Raw genomic sequence first — 25,249 nt, 5'->3', positions numbered from 1 at the left:
TTTTTCTATTTTTCTGTTCAATAAGCATTAAGCATTATTAGGTATTGCTAGGAAGCGTATACGCAACAAAGCTTGTACAACACTTTTTTGAACTGTACGAAATCATGTACAAGTTCACACACTACAAATACATACCGGGACATTTTTGTAACACTGAACATAGTCCCTGTGTTCAGTTAGACTGGTATTAATCTGTAAAGGACCTGTGGGCCGAGCTTAGCTGCGCTGCCTTTAAAACGTCAGTGGCGTAGGGAAAACGAGAATCGCTAGGAAGCACACCAGTGGCGGTGGCGCATCATGGCAATGCAGAATAAAACGTTTGAGCAGTTTGTGATGGTGTGATTGTCACTGTCGCTGCCAACCTGACCAATTCCCCCAACTTCTCAGTGTTACCGCAACCTAACCTCACAAGTTGTTGTGTATCTTTAGTGGAAATGTGCACCGATTTTGAGAGAAAACTCGCCAGAGCTGTCACTACCTCACGTGAATTGATCATTTTCATAATTTCTCATTTACGGAAAACGGATTTTCGTGGGGCCAAAATACAAAAAAAATTCTAACAAACAACTTAACATTTATTATAAATAAGTATTTTCACATACAGATATCGACAATACTAGAGTAATACTTCAAGGTCAAGGCTTGTTGAGTAAAGTGTCGGTTTGTTCAACGGATTTATCTTGAACCTCTTGTTTCTTTTTTAACCGTGTCATGACGGCTTCTATTGACCAAATTGCGATGGTCGAGAAAGTGATGCAGTTTAGTACTATTATGCACAGGGTGTAGTTTCCGGTGACATCTCTGATTATGCCTATAACGGGGCCCCCTAACAAAATGCAGAAGCCGTTCACCATCATCTGTAGTCCAGAAGCTGAGGCCAGTTTTTCGATGGGGACGTACGTGGGAAGGACGAGGCTCATGTAAACGGTTCTCACACCTTTCGCGATACCCAGTCCCAAAGCTACTCCCAGTAAAATTATGTAATTGTTCGAGATTAGAAGAGCTGAAATGTCTTCATTAGTAAAAGAAAACGTCGAGCGTTCGTCGAATTACTCACAAAATCGGGACAACATCAATAGGAAGAGGGTTATAACGTACATCGGTCTGGCGGTGAGTTTCATCAGTTGCCCTATGTAAGGAGCTAGAAATCGAAAAATGATGTCCGCAATCCCCAATATCGACATAAATGTGGCGATTTGATCTGTGTTCAGGCCGAATTCGGCCAAGATAAAAGCCGTCAAGAGAGAGAAATTGATTTCGGCGAAGACGGCCAACGAAAGCCCCACCATAATGTTGACGTAAATTGGATCTTTGAGAAGGTCCAGGTCGAAGAATTTGACCAAACGGTCGAAGAAGATCCTCCAGTGAGATTTTTTCTTGATGGGTCGGCTCATCTCGGGATTGTAGATCTCTCCAGTTTTGGAGATGCTAGGAGTCGATCCTTTCTTCCAAGACTGCGACACCACGGAAGCTTTGCGCTTCACTAAAAGTGAACAGTGAAAAAAAAACATGTGCCAACACGTTCGTCTTACTGGAGTGTAAAGAAATCACGCTTCCGGCCAGAGCCGAGTCCATTCCGTAGATGGGACCGTTCTCCACTTCGTCAAGAGATTCGGTCGACCCCATCATCGAATTCTTCCTCGATCGTGCCACTTGCGACGCTAGAAATGCCATTTAGGAAAGTGCTGAAGCTGGAGAATCTCACTTACGGCTCCTGATCAGCTTGATTCTGGTCTCGGTCTTTCCTTCGTTCTCTTCCGGAGGATCTTCTTCGATCGGATCCAGTTTCTCGTCTTCCACGATCTCTGTCTTCATGTGCCACTTGAGCGGGTGGAGCAGCAGGGCCGAGATGAACGAGTGGGCAGATATGGCTCCGAGTATCAGAGTGGTACCATGAACGGTGTGGATTTTGGTCAAACCGTTGATCACCTGGGGCATCAGGATGGGTCCGAATCCTGTGATCGTCATCGCGTACCCCACCGCCTTGCCTCTGTTCTTTCTGAAGTACATGTTCAGCGCCAAGCCGTAGGCGGCCATGTTCATGCCCATGCCCAAGGCTGAAATCATTTTTTGTCAGACCATGCGACAGAGCGACCCGCGACGAACCTGTACTAACATGTTATCAAACCGTAAGTGATCATAAAGTGAGTGAAAGTGGTGGCGAAAGACGTCAGGATGACTCCCGTTGTCACGAGAAACGAAGCCATCAGGGCGATCTTGCGGTAGCCGAAGACCTTGAGGAGGAAGCCGTTGACCAACCCCATGATCATGCCGAAAGCGGCGTTCAGGTTTATGATCAGAGAGCCCTGGGTCGCCGACAGACCCATTTCCAAAAACGTGTCCTTGAAGATGAGGCCGAACGTTTGCATCAAAGGAATTATGATGAGCTGCAATCGATAACATCTTATCCCTGAGTGGTCGTATCAAGTTGGCCGAAACTGGCGCCGTCATATTTAAAAAAAATCGAATAAACAACCGAATAATATTGTGTAATGGATGACGTAACGTGTAAGTGCAATTGTGACAACTCACGTTGCTCGCAGCACTCGCCAGGACTATGACCCATCCGTATCCACCATCAGGTGGCACTTTGACCGTGGACACCATTATCACTGACACTAATTAGTTTTGTCCAGTTGCGGCACTCACTTTGTCACTTGACAAACGCACTGATGATAAGAAAAGAATCGATGCTCAATTTATATAAGATTATAGACCCTGAATTCAGCGATAAGTTATTATCTGAAGCGCGCAAATTTTCAATAAGAACGATGACACAGCTAAGCGTTTCGTGCTTGGTCTCTACTCAGTAAATGACATATATAATTAGCTTGATTAAGTGGCGGGTTTTTATTAGAAAAACAACAATTAAGTCCTGCATGTATCATTATTGACCGAATGAGACATTCGCGTTTGCCGCAAGGATACGTTTCAAGGCCGCTGTTACGTCCGAAGACGTCTCCCAAGGGGTGTGTTCGCGAAACGTAAATACGGGACAGTGACGATGCATTTTGTCATTGATTACGTTATCGAGATGGTCGCATTTTTGTGACAAATTACACGAACCACTCGACTGTGTTATCGGTACGACTTTCAAAATGGAACGGGAATCGTTCACTTCACACAACACAAAGAACCCAGGTCGGTATAAACATAATTAGAGGAAGTGATAAGGAACGCGTTACCTGTTTAATAGAATAATTAAACGACATGTTTATTACGTAAACTTGTATTGTGTCGCGGACACGGTAACAAATAACAGTTCTATAGCAAAAATAAACTATATTAAGTACATTTACTAGAAACAGCCTTCGGAAGGTACTTCAGTGTAATCTCTGGCAGGATTTCGAGCCACTCACGTAGCCACCTTGTGTTCTCCATTTATCTTAATTTCGACCTTGGATTTTTTTCGATTCGTCAAATACCTTTCTACAGTCCACGCCACTGCCGTCGCGTACGTCAGTATGTTGAGAATGTGAAGAGTGATGACATAAGTTTGGACCGCGTCTCTGATCCACCCTTGAAGAAAACGCGACATTAGTCCACCCTGATTGGGGATTTTGTCGACCGCTTACCCACCGCGGGTCCCAACGCCAGGAAGAACAGACCGCTGGTGGCCAGTTGCAGGCCGGAGGCGGCGGGCAGCCGCTCCAGAGACACGTGAGTCGGGATGACCAGCGCCATGAAGATGGTCCGCAAGCCTTTGCCGGCGCCTATGATCACGGCCACTAGCAATCCAGCGACGTACGTTCGGGTGTGCACCAAGACTAAAATGGCGAGAGTTAAGTCTACATAGTGTCGGGTGGTGGTGGACTTACTGATTCGGCCGAAGGCCATGCTGAGGACTCCCACTAGGAAGAAACTCCGGTTCTCCCAACCGATTTTTCCGGCGATGAAGGGCACGAAGAACCTGACGAGGATGTCGGTGGCGCCCAACAAAGACATGAACGTCGCGATTTGGTACTTGCCGAAATGGAACTCCTCGAGTACCATCGGCGTGATTATGGAGAAGTTGATCTCGACGAAGTTGGCGATGGTTATACCCAACATCAGAGTGACGTAAACCGGGTCGTTGAACAGGTCAAAATCGAAGAAGATGTAGATCTTTTGCAGCAGCGACAACTTCTGCTGTTCCACAACTTCCTCCTCTTCGTCTTCTTCCTGGCGCTCTTGCTTGTATTCGGCCAGTTTTTTGGCGGCAGTTTTTAAAACATCTTTCTCGTGGTACTCTCCAGAATTGTCGACGGTGTGGTTCTCGTGGTGTTCTTCCTCTTCTTGGATGGCAGGTTTAGATTGGGACATCTTCCTTTCGCGTTTTCTCTCCTTGCCGTCTTGAACCAGATTGACCGAAGAGTTCCTCTTGGATCTGGCTTCGGTCAGGTTGCTGTACGAAGGTCTCTTGGACATCGCCACAGAACTCTGCCCCGAAGGTATTCTGGAACCCCTGTTGGTCTTGTTCGAGGAGAGCGAGAGCCGCGACCCTGCCAGCGACCGGTTTTGGGAGTACCATCCGTCGTTCGCCCTCACCATCATGGGAGTACCCGGGTCGATGATCTCGTAACCGGTGGCGTGAGGGTCGTCTTCGTTGCCGATGTACTGACTCGACAGCAGACTCCTCGATTTACTGGCTTTGCTCAATTTACCTTCGTAGTACCCCGATTCGGCGTCTTTCTCCAAGAAAGCTTTAGATTCTGAATTGGCCTCTTCGGTTTCGCGAAACTTAGTGTGCCACTCGACGGGTTGCAGAAGGAGGGAACACATGAAGGCGTGCAAGGCGAACGCCGAGAAGATCAAGAGTGTCCCTTCCATGTTGTACACGTCCAGGAGCGCCGTGATGATGTAGGGCCACACGATGGGGCCCAGAGCCGTGGTGCTCCAAGACAATCCGGTCGCTATTCGTCGCTTGTCCTTGAAGAACGTGTTGAGCGCCAGAGCGTTCGAAGATTGGGTGATTCCGATGCCGGAACCGTAACACATGGCGTAAAAGATCATGTACGTCCAGAAGGACTCGCAAAAAGTGGAGATGCAAAGAGAAGACGCCACCAGGAGCGAACCGACCATGGCGACTTGCCTGTACGTGAATTTCCTAAAGAGTGGTCCGTTGAGGAGTCCTGCAACGACAGCACGATCAAGCGGGTTTTAACCAAATCGGAGCGAACTGAAGGGTGTCCTACCCACCTACCCACGCACGAGTTGAACGCCGAGTTCATATTGATCACGGTGGTGGTCTGGGTGTTGCTGATGTTCAACTGTTCGAATTTTTGCCGGAAGACCAGCCCAAATTGTTGGAACATCGGGAACGTGCTCAGCTGGAAACGCAGTTTACCACGATGGAATCGAGAGTGTCGCTGTTACTCACGTTGCTGAAGCCGCAAGCGAACACCACCAGCCACCCCCAGCCGCCGTCGGGCGGCATGAAGTCCGGATCGCCGACCCTGAGACGTCGACGTTTCGGACCGGTCGAGTCGATCTTCACCGACTTGCTTTTGAGATCCATGTTGACCATTTGGAAGAGCGACCCTGAACCGATTTCCAGGAGATTCGCCGAAGGTGTGTTGCACAAGAAGCACTCCTTTGCGGGAGGCAATTAAAACGTGGGCGAGCGGAAAGTGCAAGTGTTGGCGCCCGGTTTACTTTCTTTATCGCCGGCCGAGGACTTTCTTGGGCCTTCAGTAAACAGAAGAAAAAAGACATCAAGAAATTCGGTGACCCGAGGAAAAAATTTTTACGACAATTTTATCGTCAAGTGAGCTTATCAGATGGCTCTAAGTGGTTACTGAGCAATCCATCGCTTTGTTGGTACGAAAGACTGAACGTTGATACGAGTCCTCGGAAAGAAAAAAATGCGAAAAGGAATTAAACCGATAAAGCCTGGTTTAGGCCATCTAAGTTCAACACTTTAACGGAATATTTTTTGATAATCACCCCAAGGTATTGACGTACCTCTTTTTTTCACTGTATGACTTAACAAAGCTAAGGTAAAGGTGATTTAAAGAAAAGAGGGACAAATGAAAATGGAAAACACAAAGAAAATTGATAAATTTAAACGGCGCTGTGATCTGACAAAGGAGGTTGTATTAATATCAATTATTGTATAATTTTTGATGATCACCCCTATTGATACACGTGTTTTGTTCACGGTCTGCCTTAACAAATGTAAGGTAAAGGTGACACCTTTTGCTTTAATCTGCGACAGCAGATTGAAAGAAAAGAGAGACAAATGAGAATGGAAAACACAAAGAAAATCGTTCCTCTTCGTGTCGTTCTAAATTTAGACGGCGATTCGACAAAGGAGTTTCTATTAATAGAGCCGCTAAAACTTACCGTTTCAAGGAACACAACACTATTATGGGAAAAAGTAAAATGGAAAAGTGACGATTTCGTCGTTAGCACATCACACAAGAGGGACGAGTTTTCCAGCCGGCTTGGTGTTGAATCTTCCAACTATCTGGACCGACCGCCGAGCTTGTACTGTGTTCGAGCGTCTAGCAAGCCGTCAGGAGATTTTTAAAACCGTGATAATACCACGATCGACATAAATGTCTATTATCGCTTGTTTATAAAGTAAATCTATACTAAAACTCCTGCAAACATCGTAATTTGCATCCAACAATCCTGATCGATGACGAAACGTTGAATATTAATCCAGCTGATGAGCGAGGCTTATCTGTTAATAATTACAGCTAATATTCAAATTATCGCATGTTGCAATTGCCGGTTCGTGAGTACGATTTGTTTGATTTAGATTTTTTTCAAAATTTGTTTTCCCCGAAGAAGGTAATAATTGTCGCGGTTCACCACGATTTCACGTGCTATTTCACGTTATTCCCCAACAATTGATGTTTATTGACGGTAATAAAGCCACCGCTGCCATATAATGATGAATAGGTGCACGTCGATCGCTCGTGTTTCTACGCAACTTTATAGTTTATGAGATTCGTGTGGATCAGATCGAATTTTCACGATAGCCAATCAAAAATCAGTCAGAGTGCGTTGGATCGGTATCAAAATATTTATAAGCGCCCTTTGTACCCACGAGCGGAACGGATAAGGGAAATTCTTACCGATAAACTATCGATAATGTCACAATCGGATTTTAATAATCATTTTGTGAGTTGTACATGTCGAGATTACGTTTAATCTCGTTTGACATAATTTCCTTCTGATTTCATTTTTTCTCCAGCTTTTAGACGCTCGCGCTTTGTCTCGTTCGGCTTCCTCCAGTTCAAACCCGACAGAACTGAACTGATCACGAAAACCATCAGGGTGCTCGTGTGGCGTGGCCTCAACTAACTTTTTTCAGATGGCGACGGTTGTTCCAACTGATCATTATTTATCCACTGTTGTTGCCTCTCTTCGTAACATTTAAATAAGATATGACACTTCTTTTCATTTTTACGGCACGTACGGCTAAACCTTGACGAAAACGATGTTCATAACAAACGTAGAGTTTATCAAAATATGTACTACATTTTCCACATCTGCGAAGCTTAGTTTAGGAGCTATGAGCGTTACAAATACGCGTTTCTTTTGAAACAGCAGTTTGTAGAGTGCAGGCGATGACAAATGCAAAAAGAATGCAAAAGTAAATGATTTAGTAAAGATTAACTCGCATCGTGTCGATTTTGTTTCATGAAATCCCCCCCTTTCAATCTCGGTTACTTTTCCACAATCGAGCTGATTGTGTAGATTGTGTTTACCCAACATTCGTTGGATCATTTTTGCATTTAATTTACTCCACCTGATGGTTTGTTTGCTCTGATAAGATAAACACAACAGAATTGCGATACAGACTATTCCAGTGTACGATCACTCTATCATAATTAATAGAGAAACATGTTTTTAATCTGCACAAAAACATACACAAAACACTACAAATAAAACCAACAGGAAACGTTGCACGTATCGTCTTTATTAAGTCACGTGATTTTACTTTCATTTGTAATTTGTCCCACTGGAATTACGACTCCGCCTGCTCTTTTCTTTCGCGGACGAAGAAGTACACCGCCCACAAGACCACGCAGCCCATGGATATTGCCGAGGCGGTGTGCAAGGCGTAGACGTACGAATTGTTCAAATCATGGACGACTCCTGCAAGACAACGTTTTAACGAAACGTTTGGTTTGTCGGGATTTGTTACCGATGACGGGACCCAGAGTGAGAGATACGCAGCCCGTCAGCAACATATTGAGACCGTTGGCGGCGGGAAGCTTCTCCAGAGGCACGAATTTGGGAATGATGACCGACTGGTAGACCGCTTTGATTCCTTTGGCGAGGCCTATGACGCTGACGCACCAGAAGATCGTCGCTCTCGAAGAGTAACAGGTCGCCAAGACTGCAAAAACAAATTAAACGCTCCAAATCTGGGGGTTTTGCTGGTCGTACCGGTCCTGCCGACTGTCGACGTGACCAAAGAACCGGCGTACATGATCCCGGGGGGGATGTGGAGGTAATGGGCGGCTAGGGGGATACCAAGACGGCCGACGATGTCGGCGATCGATTGCACCGACAAGGCGAGCGCGACGTCTTTCTCGCCGAAAGACGCCAGCTCTGGTAGGATGAACGACATCATCAGGATGGTGTTGAGTTCCGAGGCGAAGGAGAAGGACATGCCGATGATGGCGACGACGTAGGGACGGTCGTTCAACAGTTCCAAATTAAAAAGCTCGTAGACTTTGGCGAAGAGACTCTTCTTCTCGACCGGCACTGTCGTCTCTTTGTACACGTGCCCGTTGGAATTCAACAGTTCGAATTCTTCCGGTTTAGCGCTCCGGTCCGGCTCCTGATCTTGATTGGGATTTGTTTCGGCAAGGGTCTTCGTCAGCGGCTTCAAGAGAAAACAACAGGCGATCGCCACCAGCGATATCGCAGCCAACACCAAAACGGTACCCCGAGTACCCTGGAAGTGCGTCAGGAGCTTGTAACACACTTGCGGCATTATAATTTGAGAGATGCTGGCCCCCGTCACCGAGAAGGAAACCGCCAGGGTCAGTCGCTTCTTGAAGTAAGTGTTGGTGGCGAGGTAACTCGCCGGCAACATGATGCCTTGCCCCACACCTGCAACGGATGTATTACTGGTCGTCTGCATCATCGCGGACTCACCTATCAGAATCGAAACGGTGCAGATCAGGACGGCGTACGAGTTGGCGAAGCTGCTCAGAAATATTCCCGCCGACATCAGACAAGTCCCGAAGAGAGCGACACGTCTGAAGTCGTACTTCTTCAGCAACGGGCTCCCCAACAATCCTGCAATTGCCGTCACAACTCGAGACACTTTTAAAATTGTCGCTCGTACCCAAGCTGCAGTAGATGGCGCTGTGCAAGTGCAAAAGGAACGAGGTCTCGGCGCTCGTCACCCCGAGAATCTTGAAGTCGTGCTCGTAGATGATGCCGAAACATTGCACCAGAGGCAGGACGGATATCTGCAAGATGAAATTGGAGTTTCGGGGGTCGGGAGGGACGCGACTCACGTTTATCAAGGTGGTGGCGAGGACGACGACCCAGCCGTAGCCCCCGTCCGGGGGTGCGGAACTTTCAGCCTTGTTCTTCTCCATGATCGCGCGTTTTTGACATTTTTTTATTGCAAGAACTAAGCACCAGCACTAATTAGGATTGAGACTTTGTAAATACGACGCGATAAGCAGTGTAAACAAACAGTCGTCGAGTGGCATTTACATTAATTTAAATAATTACAAGAATTACATGTTATGCGCGCTGCGTGCAACTACCATAATTCAATCTGAACGCAATAAAAGCCACAAACATACCGAAGTCGTTGTACTTAGTGACGAACTGAAACAATTAGAATTATCAAACTTGTTGTCATTGTTATTGCCGTTGATAACTGGTATTTTGCATAGATAACGTAGCGCCCCCTATGCTCATTTGCATTTTTGTGACGGTCACAGTCGACGAGGAAATCCAACTAGACAACTTTTACACAACTCAAACAAGATAATGTGTCTCGCCACTGGTGCAACAACTTGCTTGTAAACAAAACCAATCGATGACCTTAAACCTTAAAGGAATAATTTTCAGGCAACCATCAATACATCGGTGTCCATTACGCACAGCACCCGTTGCGTGTTTATCTGGTTGCATAGCTCGTCCGACAAACGCGACTTTTATTTTTATCTTTTTCCGCTATTTATAGAAAACAACATCTAATCGCGCAAATTTTTTCTCACGTGCTTCGTACGCCTTCGTTGTTTGTTTAATTGATTCGTCCTGTTTTTCTCCATCCGCGTGAATTATGTTCGCGCCTTTGTGATAAATTTAACCCGCGTATTAATTACCCAATATGTACTGTCGCGAGCAATACATTTTGGTCGTCAATGTCATTTCAAAATTTGGTTAGATTGTCACAAATTTAAAAAAATGCCCTGCCTGATTACGCCCATGTCTACAAAGTGTCAAAAAAATGAGAACAAAATGACAATTAATGTCATACAACGTGATGTTGGGTTATGACATTTACGACTGTTTACAATGGAGCATTTTCGATTGCGTCAAAGAATGACCTTGATGACCAAAATTTATTGCTCGCGACTGTATAAGTAAATTCAAAAAAACTCCTGGACTGTCAAAATTAAATTTTAAATAAAATGCTTGTTTTGACTATACTTGGGTATAAAAAAATTTCGCTAGAGTGTACCCGCGTCAAAATCTAGTTACAAAATATATTTAGGTTATGTTTTCTTTTTTAATCATTGAACTAAAAATATTTTGAACACTTGAAACGAAATGCAGCAACTTAAACAACTGGAGCAATTTAATCAAGTTTATAAAAAAACACAAAGAAAAACAGAAAGTGACACACGACAAACTGAAAACCGGTAAAAGCTAAACAATAACCAAAATTGAAAATCGCTTCCCATACCTGTCTGGAACATCCTTAATACCCACACATAATTAACCAATCAGCTTTAATTAGGTTTTCATTTTCACAATGCAGGATGCTGTTTCTCCACAGTTGGGTTAAAATCAGAAACGTTTTTTGTTGAAGGGATGGCTTTATAATAGAATAATTTGTTATGGCCCTCTTCTCTCGCGCCAATAGAACCACCACAGTTCGTTTGAACTTTCCATTTTAACCTTTTTTCAAAATGCACTTAAATAATTTTGCAATTTATTTGACACTGTCAATTTAAACAAATGAATAGTTTGAAAAATCAAAAAAATCATGTACACCAACCGGGCAATATGAAAATAACTAGCAATTTTGATTTTGACAGTCCAAATGCGTGTTTATCTGGTTGCATAACTCGTCCGACAAACGCGACTTTTATTTTTATCTTTTTCCGCTATTTATAGAAAACAACTCTAATTGCGCTAATTTTTTCTCACGTGCTTCGTACGCCTTCGTTGTTTGTTTAATTGAATCGTCCTGTTTTTCTCCATCCGCGTGAATTATGTTCGCGCCTTTGTGATGAATTTAACCGGCGGATTAATTACCGTCCGCAGCTCCTGAATTATGCAAGTTTTAATGGATTTTAATCTCGAATTTTGCGAAACGGCAACTTCGTTAGGCCGAAACTAATTAGGCGAATGAGAAAGCCGGGGGCAAAACGCCTCCACGACCGAGTCCTTCAGTTCTTCTGCGGACTTCGGACTCGGACGCCGCAGGATGTGCGGATCTTTGCTGGAAATTTGCGGACTCGACCGGTAAAACAAAGGATTTTGACGTCGCCGGTAAATTTCCGTCGTCGCGATTTGATCGCTCCCGATTTGGTGCACGTGCTGTTTGTCATTTGGGACTTTTAATGGGCCTGCTTTGCGTGTACCAAGCCGGTCCTGTTACAGCGATTTAAAGTCGATGCTTGATTAAATTAACTCGCTCGTAATAATTAATGGTTGAAATGTCAATATTGACCGTGTGTCGTCCCCACATTTAAACTTATGGGTTTTATAGCCTGTCAGGTCGTAAATGAAAAAACGATATGAATATGGAGTTGTGTACCGACGTCTGTTATTCCGAACGAGTGTATCTTCTTTATTAGCGGTACATGACGACGGATATCGAGTCGTAAACAACGTTTCTAATTTTCTACCATCAACATTTTTATCGACCTCGAGGTTTCAATCAATTTACATGTATAGATACTCCAGTTTAATTAAGATAATACAAAAATTCACAAATACGGAGTGATTGCTCAATATTAACAGTGATTTATCAGGTTATCTTATCTGTATAACTTTCACCGCTGACGGTATCCAGAGCGATAGCGCGAAAACATTTTGAGTACCGCTGCTGCCGTTACAATAAAACTAACCACGATGGGTTCACCGTAGTAGTGCGATGGTCGGTGGGTACAGTACCACACCGGTGAGCTCATACACCATGTTACCATTCTAGTGCAATCTACATATCTTCTTTTTGTTCCTGTTTCTTCCAAGGTTCGTATTCACTTTTATTTAATTTACTTCAAAACTGTAAAAAACATAATTACTTGATCAACTTCAAACGTATAACATTGCACCATATTTTTTGAATCATTTTTTAAGGGATCGTTTTGGAAAATTTTCAAAATATAGAATCTTAAAGGAATTGGAACGATTGTTCTGGTACTGCTTTTAGAAAGTTACATCACTTTTATTTTTTGTTTTTGTTTTGTATTTCCATAATTTTTCTAAAAAGATTCGAGTACTTTTTGGAAATTTGAAAAAAAAATTCCGAAAAATAATCAGGGTTCTGCATGATTTCCTCGACATGATTGATCACCGATTCCGGGAGTTTTTGTGGCGGTGACGTCCACCGGCGAACCTCATCAAAGCTCGCCCGCCCCTTTGCGCATTTAACAAGAAAAAAGTCCAACGCCCCCCATCGATCCTTCACCCCCGAATCGTTGGCGCTCACCTCGCGCGACAGACAATCGTCCCCGCCATGGGAATTTTCCTACCGCAACCGCCCCCGTCGTGCGCCCTTAGCGACGATCATCAGTCGGTTTCGCGGGGGTCGCCATCGCCGATCCATAACGCGAAGGTCGCGCCGTCCACGATTCGGTTTTTCCCTTTCGATCGAATTTCACGGTGCCAGGACCGATTCCACGGACAGGTCGGGATGATGTCCCGTGGTCCGGTGTTCCAAGTCGAAAAGCACGTGCTCTGCGCGTGAACAGTAAGAACGTCACGTGACGTCTTTGCATGGGATCGATGATGGAATTCCGTCCATCGTCGGCCGGCCCAGAGAGACGATACCCAAACGGAGAGTCTGATCGTTCGGTTGTCGAAGCAGCTTCAGTTAAGTGCCCTCACGTGAGATGAGTACGTATCAATAGTAACAATCAATTAATTAATCGTTGTCGTTATCGAGGTTGTGCCGATTGCATGAGTTTGGCTTGTTTGCGATTTTTTTTTCTGCCCCTGGCCTTCTGACCCGGTTCGCGAGCTCGAAAATGGCCACGAATCGATCAAAATTCACAATTTTTGCCCTTTTTCGAAACCGTCTGCTCCCGCCCCCTCGTCTAGCTCTCCCGGAGCTGGCACCCCGCCAGATTGTTCGTTGAACCCTGTTTTCGGCCTCGTAAATCGTCTCGATGGGGGACGAAACGTCCCCTTCGATTTTTTTAACATGATGATGGGTGCGCGGTCTGCTCACCTTGACCTCGCGTTCTTCGCATCTAGATTAAGCTCTATTTTAAGTTGGGGTTTCATTCATCCAACCCCGACGTGGCGTGACGTTCTCGCGGAACTGCAGCGATTCGTTTTTTTCGCGAGGCCAAGGCACCGCCAAAACGGGGGCAACGAAGATTCCATCCATCCAGTCTCGTTTGCTTATCGATTGGCACGGCGCGTGAAGGTCGGATAGATACCGCTCGACCGGATTCGTGTCCACTCGATTTGTTTTGGTCGACAGCTGTTTTTGATTGATGCCAATCGAAGGGAGTCGCGGTTTCTCACGCCTCGCGGTAGTTTTGACGCGAGAAAGAAAATCGAAGAAATCACGTGATGCTCGTGTGGATACCGTTCAAAGTCGAGTTGAACGCTTCGAAGAGAAACGGCATCAAGGCCGTTTTTGTTTTCTTTTCGATTGAACGGCGACGCTTGTTCCAGGTTGGCCAGCACCATGTTTGTGGAAACAAAGAAAATGGTCCCTCCAGATGGCGGATGGGGGTGGGCCGTCGTCATAGGAGTCAGCGTGGTTAACGTGAGTATCGAAGAAGGCGGAAGTCGCTTCGGTTATCATCACCGACACGTACTTCCTCTTTGCCGTATCGCGAAAATTTTATTTCATATTTCCGCGCTTCTGTCTCTTTCGAGGAGATGCTTCCAGAATCGTATGTCGTGTCATCGATTTAAAATCCGCAACATCATGTGTTTCTTTGTCGTACGGAGCAAGCCTGGTTTCCAGCCGTAAACGATACAAAAATCCACGACAAGGTGACAGTGCAATAGATTTTTTTTCTGCGCGTCCTTGCAAAAAAATGCAAACTCGCGCCGTCAAATTATACACGCTCGACTATTTCTAGAGTCATGAATATGTTACGGCGCGTAATGAATCGATTGATTTTCGAACCAAAGTGCGCATTTTAATTCTTATCGCACGAGGTAAACTATTGTTTGCGATGTTTCCTTTACAGTTGTGCACGAGATCGATCGAGCCGTCCTTCGGTTTGCTCTTCGGCGACTTACTGACAGAACTGGGAGTGAAGACGACCGGGGCCGCCCTGATAATGAGCACCCTGGACGCCCTGATTAACTTTTCGGGACTTTTCGTAGGACCTCTAATCCGTGCCTTCTCTTACCGTAAAGTTTCGATAGTCGGATCGGCTTTGTGCGCCCTCGGCTTGATCCTGACTTATCCCGCCAACAGCATGGCGCACATCCTCGCCACCTACAGTATTATTAACGGTAAGGCGCTCCGGCGACGGCATCTCCCCACGGTTCAAATTCTTCGCGTTCCAGGTTTAGGAGTAGGTTTGACCGCATCGTCGACGTTCGTCGCCCTCAACAACTACTTCGTGAAGAGGCGGGGGCAGGCCGTCGGTCTGTCCCTCGCCGGCACCGCTTTCGGCATGATGTTGATGCCGCAAGCGGTGAAATTCCTCCTGGAGGCTTTCGACTTCCGAGGGACGATACTGATCCTGGGGGCGTTCGCGTTGAACGCGATCGTCGGTTCGGCGCTGCTGCAGCCGGCCAAGTGGCACTACGTCTCCGAGACCAAGGACGAAGAGGAGGCGTACCACCAGGTGAGGCTCCGCGCCCTTCTCTCGTAGCTAACGAAAATGACCGTGTTTGTGTGTTTATTGCTGCAGAGAATATCCTTCTTTTTCGCGTCTAACGAGGTAAAGAGGAGGCTTGTCTTAGATTTGATATTTTTCTGCTTGCCTTGCATGCTCCGCTCGTTCCCATCTCTTCTCGTGTTTTTTTCCCAACGTTTTTCGTGACTTGTGGGCGTTTCGCAGGAAATGGAGACGATCAAAGAGACGGACGACGAAGACCTGGATTTGCACGAAGCCCAAACTCTGATCAATACCAAGGGTATGTCGGAGCTGGCGGTGAGGACCTTGGAAGAATTGACCAAACAACCGGGGTTGGCGCGGAAGTCGACCTTCCCCCGCAACTTTTCCACGATGAGCTTCTCCGGCAACAAGAGACGGAAACCGTCACAGGAGTCGATAGTTTCCAGTTACTCCAGGTTGGATTTCACCGGATCCAGTCTTCAGCTCCACTTGGAAGTACGGCGTCGTCTCGTACCAGTCTCATCGTTATTGATTGGTCGCTTTGCAGCAGACCGAACCGGAGTGGAGCACGAGTTCGGCGCACCTCCGTCGCAACATGAGCTATCCGGGCGTCCAGCTGACGTCCCACAAGAAGATCTTGGCCGATTTCGCGCGCTCGCCGCCCAGGTTCAGAACGGAAAAGAAAAAGAACGTGTGGCAGAGGATCGTCACCTTCATGGATTTCGACCTGCTGAAGGACCCCGTCTACCTGAATTTGGTGTTCGGCCTGTCGATATTCTACGTGGCCGAGCAGAACTTCAAGATGGTGACGCCGTTCTTCTTCGCGAGCATCGGCTACGTCAAGGGCGACATCGCCCTCTTCCTGTCCGTCCAAGCGTTCACCGATATCTTGGCCCGGCTGATCTTGCCGCCGATCTGCGACCGGATCAACGTGTCCAAAAGGACGCTCTTCATGACCGGAATTTTTGTTTTGGGTATCTGCAGATCAGGTAAATATCGACAGCGGTTCGACGACCGTTTCGAGGATGGACGGATTCGCCCAAAAAAAAACCAAAACCATTTTCAGTCATCGTCACCGCTTCTTGTCAATTTCAAAATGTCCGATCTTGAAGAAACAAACACAAATTCTTGCACAATTTTCTCACGAGACCGTCCACCCTCGCGACCAAAAACTACAACGACAATAAACTCTCTCCATGAATTTAGGGTTAGGTACAGGTCAAGCCCCGTTTTCGAACTTTTCTTTTTGAGTGAGTCGTTTCGTTTGAATTTTTCGAAGGAACAGTTTCGTTTCATTTTTTTATGAATTTTTCTCTTTTTGTTCGTTTCGTTTTTATCGTTTCTTCGGCTTACGACAAACTCTCACATGTATCACGTCAACACGCTTCGGGGGGGAGGTCGGGGGCGGCGGCTTCGTGACAATCTTTCGCGACTGACGGGCGAGGTCGATCCGAAACTTTCCCAATTCGTTGGAGGCGGCACCACCGCAGAGGAAAACCTTCACCCTTCGGATAAACAAATTGTTCGGGGGGCGGTGGTACGTGTGAGCAGGCGTCGCATCGGTAGTCGTGATTTCGTCCCGGATTTATTCTAGCTCGTAAAACTTGTGCCTGTTTTTTGTGAACATGTATTCTAATATTCTTATGACTTTTTTGTTGGCAGCGGAAGGAGCCAAAGAATAGGTAACCCCCAAAAACATAGAAAAGTAAGCTTTCAAAAAAACTATAAGGCATACAATTATTTTCTCATAATAATTATTTTTTTGTTTTTGAGTTAAATAATCCTGCAGGAGTTTGTGATTTTGTTCAATTTCAATTGCTTAAAATGGACGATCTTTTGATTGTTTTGTTACCGTTTTTGGAAAACTTTTGATTTGTTTGATTTTCACAGCACAGAGTCACCGTGAAGTACTTCGAACGCAAGGTGTAACTGTTATTTCTATTTCTTCCAGTCCTCGCTGAACAGACCGACTGGACGATGATCCTGGTCTGGCTGGTGATTTGCGGATTCTTCAGGGGCGCCGCCCTCATCAATTTTACCATCACCATATCCGAGTACTCCTCGTTGGAGAAGTTGCCGGCGGCGTTCGGTCTCCACATGGTCGGCAAGGGTCTCTTCGTCGTCGCGATCGGACCCATCTTAGGTGAGCGCGGCCGTCGCCATTCTCCAACACCCGCAACTGATTTTCTTTTGTCCGTGCAGGAATCATAAGAGACACGACCCAGAGCTATCCCATCTGTCTTCACTCTCAAACCTGTCTCATTTTTGTTTGCTGTTTGGCTTGGAGCATCGAGTATGCTTTCAGGTTTTTCAGAACTAGGAGCGTCGAATCGGACACGGACACTTCGACCACATGACAAACGGACATTGACTGTTGAAGTCACTAAACATCAACAAACAAAGATGCGACAATTGCAACTTTAGTATTATCATAGTTTTTTTTTGTTTTCACATTTTTCAACAACTCCATTGATTTGTTTTTTTTTCGCTACTGTTCATTTGAAACTTTCACGTCTTCGGGCGAATTTTTTAAATGATATTCTCCGTGTGATACGATTAGGTTTAATGAGACTGAATCTGTGAGTATAGTGTTCCATTACAATACTTAATAACGCTAAGATACTATCGTTGAAATGTATTCTACTTCGTGTAGACCAATTTGTACATAGTTTTAATGACTTACTTGAGTAGTGATCCAGAATGTATTGAGGACTTTTAAATTAATGTTTTTTATATAAAAGAAAACATTTTAAACGAAGCGGGTTTTTGTTTTATTCGATCCTGTTCCTGGCGCATCCGCCATCATTTATGCGCACGAGCTTTGACAGACCGCGCAGGTCGCTGCATTACCGTCCGACAGATCTGCCGTGATTCGAGCCTTCGCTCAGAGATAGCGCCCGTAGATTTGACACCAAGCAACTGAAAAAAGTAAAATTATGAAATGAATGCGAAAAGTGACAATTAATTCGACGAGGATGGCGGTTGAGGTGAAGGATGTTTTTCTTCTCACGCACGCAGACGAATTTATTTGTTGTTGGAAGATGGCGATAAATATGAGCGTCGAAATTCCGGAGAGTTGAAAAATGCGTTATATAATTTGGTCGGGGGATAAGTTATGCAACGTGGCCGGCAATAATCATCATATCTCGGAACGGAATTGATGACATTAATTCCATGTTTGTTTAAGAGAATTGATGGTCCCACATTTAAATAATAGTTATCCCACGCAACAATATAATTAAACCATTCCGAGAATGCCGAAAAATCGCCTCGGAATATTTAAATATTTTGTAACGCCAAGCGCAAGTTTTAAAACGCCATAAATTATGGCCGATTTATCACAGATCGTTATCGAAGGTGTTAAATTATTATTAAAAAACATTAAAAGCGCGGCCCTTAAGGTAAATGACGAGCTCGGAGCGTTCGCGTGGGCAGCGTTCTATTAGCGGAGTTCGGCGATTTTGAAAACGTGAAGGAATTTAGATATCTCCGAGCCGCGATTAACGATATATTACAATTTAAATGAGCCACTGACAATCGTGCACAGAAGGTATCATTTAACGTTACGAAATGAACAACTCTATTAACCAAAATCTGATAGGCTATCATTATTATGTAAATTTTGACCGCGGGAACAAAAACAAAACAAAATCTTTGTTACATATTTTTTTCTCAAAGTCGATTGTTCTCACGCCATCCTCAAATATTGACTCTCGAGCGAAAAGCGCTCGATTTGCATAAACATTAATGTATTAACTCGGACAATTTTATTTATTTTCTCATTAACATATTAATAAGCCCACTTGGCGACTTGAACCCCCGTTAGCGACACGATCTGTGACGCAACCGCGCCATATACAGGTCGATTCATCCGAGAACAATCGGATGTCGCTATTTTGACGTTACTGATTTACGATTCTTTCATCTTTGAACTGTTTATTTTTCCTAAGAACAAATAAGAGATAAGGCGGCCTCAGCTCCGTTGAATTGTTCGGAACCAGTACGCTCTCCGACATGGCCCCGAAACAGAAGTGCGAACTTCTGCCCCCGGAAGGCGGTTGGGGTTACGTCGTGGCCGCCGCCCTCACTCTCATGTGCGTAAGTTTGGCGCGTCCGCCCGCCGCCTATCCTCTCTTCCCTTCGAGTCTTCTTCCAGAACGTCACGCTCATCCCCATGGCCTGCTTCGGCCTGGTCTTCGGACAGTTCCTGGCCAGCATCGGCGACGAAACCACCGGCACCACCCTCGCCAACGGCATCTTCAACACTTGCTTCAACGTGACGGGACTCGCCGCCAACCACCTCCTGCAGAGGTACACCTACAGGGCGGTCGCTTTCGCGGGGGCGGTGATCTTCTTCGTGGGGAGCTTCGCCACCATCTTCGTCACAACTCTCCCCCAGATGGTCGTCTCGTTCGGAGTGATCCAAGGTACGGCATCGCGTGAAGCGACTCGTCTAGTTTTGCGTTTCAAGGGGTCGGCATGGGGTTGATGTTTCCGGCGATGTTCACCGCCCTCAACTGCTACTTCGACAAGCGACTCAGCATGGTAAACAGCGTGGCTCAGGCGTTCATGGTCGCCGCCAGCATGGTCTTCCCATTGCTGGTGCAGCACCTCATGAGTAACTTAGGGTTCAGAGGAACCGTCGCCGTGATATCGGCTCTGAGTCTTAACACGGTGTTGGCAGCCGTCACTCTCCAACCCGTCAAGTGGCACATGAAGAAGCAACAGATGGGGGTGGACAAAGAGGAACTCCTCGTCGAGGAGAAGAATTACGTCATGCCGAAACCCAGGACCTCTATTGTGAGCATGGGAGACAGAGCTCTGTCTGTCACGACGTTGAACAAGACCGACAAGAGCTTTTGGCAGTCTCTGGTCGTCTCCATGGACCTGGGTATGTTCAAGGACCCGGTGTACCTCAACATATCTTTGGGGTTGGCTCTGGGATTCACCGCCGACGTCGCTTTCATCTCCATCATCCCTTTGGTCCTCATCAACGCGGGTTACGACGCCGACCAGACCGCTTTCTTCGTCTCGGTCTTCTTCGCCTCGGATCTCACCGCCAGAGTCTTCCTTTCTGTGATCAACGCCTTCTTCCGAATCAAAAGTCGCCACTTCTTCCTCGCCGCCTCGTTCCTCTTGGTCATCTGCAGGACGGCTTTCGTCGCGAGGGACGACTTCTACTGGAAGCTGGTGACCGTGTCCGCCGTGGGATTTTTGCGGTGTTTCATCCAGACGCCCCTCCCGACGGTCATTTCCGAGCAGTACTCCGACAACTTCGCCACGGCTTTCTCGCTCTACATGGTCGTCTGCGGAGTGGTCAGTCTGGTCTTCGGACCGCTGATGAGTAAGTTGCCCTTGCGGAACACTCCCGATCTTCAGCGTCTTCTTTAAGGTCTCGTCAAAGCGACCACTCACAGCGACGTCATGGTCGTCCACTTGCTGAGTCTCGCTTATCTGGTGTGCGCGGTCTCTTGGACCGCGGAGCTGGTCTGGAAGCGACTCCGTCGGAAGAAATAGGAACAAACGATACTTCTGGTCCCGCGAAAGTGGACAATGAACAATTTGCGGCACTGCGGGTATTAATAATTGCCTGCGGGTAAATTAGATCGTACGATAATTAAAGTAAGTTAACATTATATTACTCCTCCTGGTGGAGCTTTACCGATCGTATCCGCACAATAAACTGTTCTTGCTTTGTTTCTCTTAATTGGTTCACCCTGTAGTTATAGGTTACGCACATTGTGAGGATGGAATTACGACCGTTATTATTAAAAGTCAATTTGTCGTTGAATCGTTATTGGCATGACGTTCGCTTTGGGCCACTTATGTAAATTCGGCTCCCCGGAGGTGGGCAATTAAATAACGAATTTACCGAGAACCAAAAAAAAAAAACAATTTGTAATTAGACTCCGGGTGTGTTCTCCGACATAAAAGCAATCACTAGTGAAATTTACCAATCATAACGCGGCTTAATTAAGAAATATTAAGTCGACCGGTCAATTATCGAAAATTATTGCGTTTGATTACTTAATAAAATATTTTGTGTGTAAAAGTCGGCTCCGCTTGAAAGAAATTATTAAAAGTCGTTTTGGACGGATGCGGCGGCGGCGACGACGGTTGATGCCTCCGCAATCCAAAAAACCAAAACCAATTAAAACGATAAAACGTAATTATCGTCTGTTCACACCTCTATCGGACGAGATTTATGAAGAATGGGTTTTATCAGACGCCATCTAAATGGCGGCGGACCATTCTTATTACGATATTCACCAAGATATCGCACCTCTCAGCTACTTATCATCACTCGGGGTGCGATAAATAAGTGTGGGGGTTTTGTTTTTCGGAGGTGAGAAATCACTTTTTTCGATGCGGCGGGACCGTTTAAATTAATTACAGTGCCACAAGACCGGAGCCTCCGGGCCCGGAATCGGACCTAATCCTTTGCATATTTGTTCACCAGCGGAAAAATTCATATTTATTATCGACTTCGCACTTTATGCTCTTATTATCGTCCATTTATAAACTTGTTGATAAAATTTACTAATAAAGCGCATTCTAGTCCATCAAAATAAAAATAAGGAAATGTCAATTTTAGACATTTAGGTGGGAGTGTTGAGAAATAAGCATGACCATAAGAAATTTCAACTTTCAATTTTATCTAGTAGTATTTCATCGCGACTGCACGGAGAATAAATACGCGAAGGATAACAATGCCCTTTGTCCTTTGGTGCCTTACTAAAAAAAAACTCTGTCCAGTCATAGATTGCTTGACATAAATGTTACTAAAAATATTCACTCTACGCTACAACAAATAGATCCGGCGCGAAATTTAAAAAAATGAAAAGAGCAGATTTACACCTGATGTTTTATTATTATTCTGCATGTTTGCACTTAGGAAAGACGAAAGAAAACTTCAGTATAGTAGGAGTAATATATTAGGTTTTATTAATACAGGGTATTTTACGAGTGATAATGTGCCCGACGGAATTAAAAATGCAACCCACAATACATTTTCCAATTTCCGAAAAAAGCTGGCTACTGAAATTAAAATATCCAGCTTTTTTCGGAAATGACTAAACACAAACAAGAGATTATTTAATATTTAATGCATGAACAAAAATTATCTCTGTATCATTTTCGATTATTGTAATGTCACTTGCGTTCATGTTCATTACGCTAGATTCTTGAGGCACGCACTCACTTCACAAATTCAAAAAAATCGATAAAAAATCACATCGGAACAGATCAAAACAGCAACACTAATCAAAACTAATAACTTTTAAAACCAGAGAAACGCAAAACAAAGCTCTAAAGATGAAAAATCGCAAGTCTAAATGCTTAAACCATTTGACAGCACTGACAATTTCAATTTTGAAATGTCATAATTTATTTTTCGCTTGGATTTCATAACAACCAATGAGAATCAGTGGCGCGAATGTTTCAAGATATTACCAACACAACCTATGATACTTTGTTAATATTTTAATATTATGGTTTGGGGATTTTGTTATCTAAGAATATTTAAAAAACGGCATTCTATCAGTGGACGTAGTCGATTTCATATAAATGTTCATCAAGTGAGCTGTGCATGTGCACCTTTAATTTAGTTACATTGCAAACGTCACATTTATGAAGGTCATGTCCCATAAATCTTTACTTGGTAAAAATACAAAGACAATAACAAATGAGAATGACTTTAATTTAATCAGTAAAAAGACGTAACATTGCTTTGAAATCAGCAATGTTAAAACGGACAAAACTGAAAAATTAGTAAAATCGGATTCCCGCAGAGCCACCAACTGTGAAAGTCAATGTCACTAGCTTTAGTTTTAATACCAACAGAAAATCAGATTTTCATGGCTTGCTGAAGAAATTTGTCAAATGAAGCGTTTTTCTTGTGCAATCTGTTTTTGTCGTTGCATTCCCCATTCTGTAGCATTCTAAAAAAATAGTTTGGAACAATTTTCTTTGAGTTCCCAACATATTATTTTTAAGATGAGAAATTATGAATTCGCATCGTTTCTTTTTTCCTGTTTAGATTATGTTTTGAGATCTTATGAAGCCGAATAGCTGTGCCTTAGAAGTGTAACTTTTAGTGGTTTTTGATTCAATAAATATACAATGTGATTTTCAAAGCTGTACTGATATTTTAACCTGAGGTAGTACGTGTTAAAAGAAGGCAAAATAACCAAAATTGCCTTATACAAATGTTAATGGTTTACAAGAGAAGGAGAAGGGAGTTTGTTTGGGAACCTCTGAAAATTTTCAAATTTGGCGGGCAGTTTTGACGTACTACCAACCTAAAAGAGTCAAGTTATTATGTCATTCAAGGTTATGTTTGATTTTTATGGTTTAAGTTTTTGTTGATAAAATTGTGCAAGCAACTTATTCAGAAAACAACAAACGCTTGAACAACAAAATAAAAAGACTGTGATTTTGAGTAAAAGAATAAAATGAAACATCAAAAGTAAATCAAGACTGTGATTTTGAGTAAAAGAATAAAATGAAACATCAAAAGTAAATCCACTGGTTTTAGTGCCTGAACCTTGCTCCTTTAAGGTACGCCAAACTACAAACTGCGAAACTCTCAGTAGATTTGATGGACACCGAGTACTTGTTCGTGACTGGTTTTCAATTTCCTGATGAATTTCTTCTTCTGCAATTAAAATGTGATATTCTTGTTGGCGACCAAGATCGCGCTTATTCATTTCGAAACGTCCGAAATCGCGAAGATGCTGCACAACGTTTACAAATTTTTCGTGCATTGGGAAGTATCGTTTTTCACCGTAGATTTGTCGTGCTAGCTCTGAATTTCCACGAACTTCCCCATAGATCAAAACCATATCGTTTTAGCTTTTGTGAGGTTAAAATATCTGCCTTTCAAAATCACCCTGTATTAAAACTATACACGTTTTATTATTTTCACATGTGTTACTACCTAATCCCAGCCACTAGCCTCATCTTTTTTGTTGCAACAGTTGTAACATGTTTCCAACTTGTCAACACTTGAAACTATTTCTCACTTGTCAGGTATAAATGGACTCTTGTTTTAATTTTGTATTTTTCTTTTTATTTTAAGCGAATATAAATATACCTTTAGCCTCTACCGATAAAGAGCGGCAAACACTGAAGAATTCCGTGACCATTTAGCATTTTTTGTTGAAATTCGCTGACGTTCGTAATATTTTTTGAAAATGATCGCATTTCGATGCAAATTTATTCCAATCCCGACAACTTCGATTCACTTTTCCAAAAAAAACCCTAATGGTGGTGTATTTTTTGAAATTTTATTTTATTTATTACACCTCTGATTACTGATTAGTAAAGTTCGTTCTCGACGAATCGTCGACAAAAAACCATCAAATTCTGGCACACTCTAGAATTAGCATCGATAAATTATCACATCAGCTGTCGACGTACCTTTAACGACTGGTAGAAGGCCGAACTGCAAGTCTCGTGCATTTCAAATCAACTTTTTTGGAAAAATTACCCGGACCGGATTTCGACCGTTCCGGTGTTACGTTGTTATTTCGTCGAATCGATCTCTCGCAGCCGCACTAATTAAATCGATTTAATCTTTTGTCGAAATCTAATGGAAAAATCGACCGCCGACCCCCACGTTATAATTACACAATTATACATTTACTTATCGGTAATAGCATCGCGGGGCTCCAAATTGTACGGCCAGCTTCCGACGCTACCGTCGTCGATCCGTCGCCCAGATAAACCAGCCCCGCACGGGGGCTGCTTCGTGCACCCCAGAGGCTCCGCAATTGCGCATTCCGTCGGCACTTCGCCGTGCTCTAACGAGGTAATGATCTTCGCATAACTCGGACCGCTCCGGCAGATGCACGACCACGTCAAATTTCGATCCGCGAATGTCGACGCCATACACTGCTCGACCACTCGAAGAGGCTTTCGAGGCGAAAGAAAGAGTTTTAATTAGCGGAGGGAAAATCTTTGCATTAAACCGGCGTAATTACCATTTTAATTGCGCTCAATTGAAAGCCGTCGTTTTGCATTGGTTGCGGCATGGCTCTTGTATTTTCTATAATTAATCCAGATAA

The 25,249-nt window shown here is 44.4% G+C and overlaps 4 protein-coding genes across 5 annotated transcripts; 1 reads left to right on the top strand and 3 right to left on the bottom strand.

Annotated features, from left to right (window-relative positions):
- Positions 1-554: 554 nt before the first annotated feature.
- LOC138132881 (monocarboxylate transporter 13-like) lies at positions 555-3,067 on the bottom strand. Its single transcript, XM_069050578.1, has 6 exons — positions 2,533-3,067; positions 2,117-2,387; positions 1,710-2,057; positions 1,533-1,661; positions 1,058-1,483; positions 555-1,003 (listed from the first exon to the last, which is right to left on the bottom strand). The coding sequence occupies exons 1-6, from the start codon at positions 2,605-2,607 to the stop codon at positions 636-638; spliced, it is 1,617 nt and encodes a 538-aa protein (XP_068906679.1). The 5' UTR covers positions 2,608-3,067; the 3' UTR covers positions 555-635.
- A 146-nt stretch (positions 3,068-3,213) lies between these two features.
- On the bottom strand, positions 3,214-6,510 carry LOC138132878 (monocarboxylate transporter 9-like). Of its 2 annotated transcripts, XM_069050571.1 has the most exons (6): positions 6,325-6,510; positions 5,360-5,667; positions 5,183-5,309; positions 3,819-5,111; positions 3,576-3,767; positions 3,214-3,519 (listed from the first exon to the last, which is right to left on the bottom strand). In XM_069050571.1, the coding sequence occupies exons 2-6, from the start codon at positions 5,504-5,506 to the stop codon at positions 3,356-3,358; spliced, it is 1,923 nt and encodes a 640-aa protein (XP_068906672.1). In that variant the 5' UTR covers positions 5,507-5,667; positions 6,325-6,510; the 3' UTR covers positions 3,214-3,355. The 2 variants fall into 2 exon arrangements, with proteins under 2 accessions (XP_068906672.1, XP_068906673.1); XM_069050572.1 differs by lacking the exons at positions 5,360-5,667; positions 6,325-6,510 and having other exon boundaries at positions 5,179-5,309.
- Positions 6,511-7,892: 1,382 nt separating this feature from the next.
- LOC138132883 (monocarboxylate transporter 3-like) lies at positions 7,893-10,002 on the bottom strand. The gene is made up of 7 exons (XM_069050580.1): positions 9,846-10,002; positions 9,471-9,792; positions 9,296-9,422; positions 9,103-9,246; positions 8,386-9,057; positions 8,141-8,335; positions 7,893-8,091 (listed from the first exon to the last, which is right to left on the bottom strand). Exons 2-7 carry the CDS (start codon positions 9,552-9,554, stop codon positions 7,961-7,963), a joined length of 1,353 nt encoding a protein of 450 aa, XP_068906681.1. The 5' UTR covers positions 9,555-9,792; positions 9,846-10,002; the 3' UTR covers positions 7,893-7,960.
- A 2,091-nt stretch (positions 10,003-12,093) lies between these two features.
- On the top strand, positions 12,094-20,881 carry LOC138133069 (uncharacterized). Its single transcript, XM_069050862.1, has 13 exons — positions 12,094-12,396; positions 14,053-14,146; positions 14,580-14,850; positions 14,905-15,188; positions 15,255-15,284; positions 15,405-15,677; positions 15,730-16,171; positions 17,134-17,325; positions 17,385-17,538; positions 19,160-19,280; positions 19,339-19,609; positions 19,654-20,526; positions 20,575-20,881. Exons 2-13 carry the CDS (start codon positions 14,066-14,068, stop codon positions 20,697-20,699), a joined length of 3,117 nt encoding a protein of 1,038 aa, XP_068906963.1. The 5' UTR covers positions 12,094-12,396; positions 14,053-14,065; the 3' UTR covers positions 20,700-20,881.
- Positions 20,882-25,249: the final 4,368 nt, after the last annotated feature.

The sequence above is a fragment of the Tenebrio molitor genome, chromosome 6, assembly GCF_963966145.1.
Source record: "Tenebrio molitor chromosome 6, icTenMoli1.1, whole genome shotgun sequence".
Classification (NCBI taxonomy): domain Eukaryota; kingdom Metazoa; phylum Arthropoda; class Insecta; order Coleoptera; family Tenebrionidae; genus Tenebrio; species Tenebrio molitor.
Note: the sequence above shows the minus strand (reverse complement) of the source record. Positions and strands in the feature narration are given on the sequence as shown.

Excerpts from the sequence above, each read along its gene's own strand:
- LOC138132881 (XM_069050578.1), bottom strand. The coding sequence starts at position 2,607 with ATGGTGTCCACGGTCAAAGTGCCACCTGATGGTGGATACGGATGGGTC. Across the intron at positions 1,484-1,532 it reads CGTGATTTCTTTACACTCCA|TGAAGCGCAAAGCTTCCGTG; the intron begins GTAAGACGAACG and ends GTTCACTTTTAG. Across the intron at positions 1,004-1,057 it reads ATTGATGTTGTCCCGATTTT|CTCTTCTAATCTCGAACAAT; the intron begins GTGAGTAATTCG and ends AAGACATTTCAG.
- LOC138132878 (XM_069050571.1), bottom strand. The coding sequence starts at position 5,506 with ATGGTCAACATGGATCTCAAAAGCAAGTCGGTGAAGATCGACTCGACC. Across the intron at positions 5,310-5,359 it reads TCGCTTGCGGCTTCAGCAAC|CTGAGCACGTTCCCGATGTT; the intron begins GTGAGTAACAGC and ends CTGCGTTTCCAG. Across the intron at positions 3,768-3,818 it reads CATGGCCTTCGGCCGAATCA|TCTTGGTGCACACCCGAACG; the intron begins GTAAGTCCACCA and ends TCGCCATTTTAG.
- LOC138132883 (XM_069050580.1), bottom strand. The coding sequence starts at position 9,554 with ATGGAGAAGAACAAGGCTGAAAGTTCCGCACCCCCGGACGGGGGCTAC. Across the intron at positions 8,336-8,385 it reads GTCGACAGTCGGCAGGACCG|TCTTGGCGACCTGTTACTCT; the intron begins GTACGACCAGCA and ends TTGTTTTTGCAG. Across the intron at positions 8,092-8,140 it reads CACTCTGGGTCCCGTCATCG|GAGTCGTCCATGATTTGAAC; the intron begins GTAACAAATCCC and ends GTTGTCTTGCAG.
- LOC138133069 (XM_069050862.1), top strand. The coding sequence starts at position 14,066 with ATGTTTGTGGAAACAAAGAAAATGGTCCCTCCAGATGGCGGATGGGGG. Across the intron at positions 14,851-14,904 it reads CACCTACAGTATTATTAACG|GTTTAGGAGTAGGTTTGACC; the intron begins GTAAGGCGCTCC and ends TTCGCGTTCCAG. Across the intron at positions 15,189-15,254 it reads AAGAGGAGGCGTACCACCAG|AGAATATCCTTCTTTTTCGC; the intron begins GTGAGGCTCCGC and ends TTATTGCTGCAG.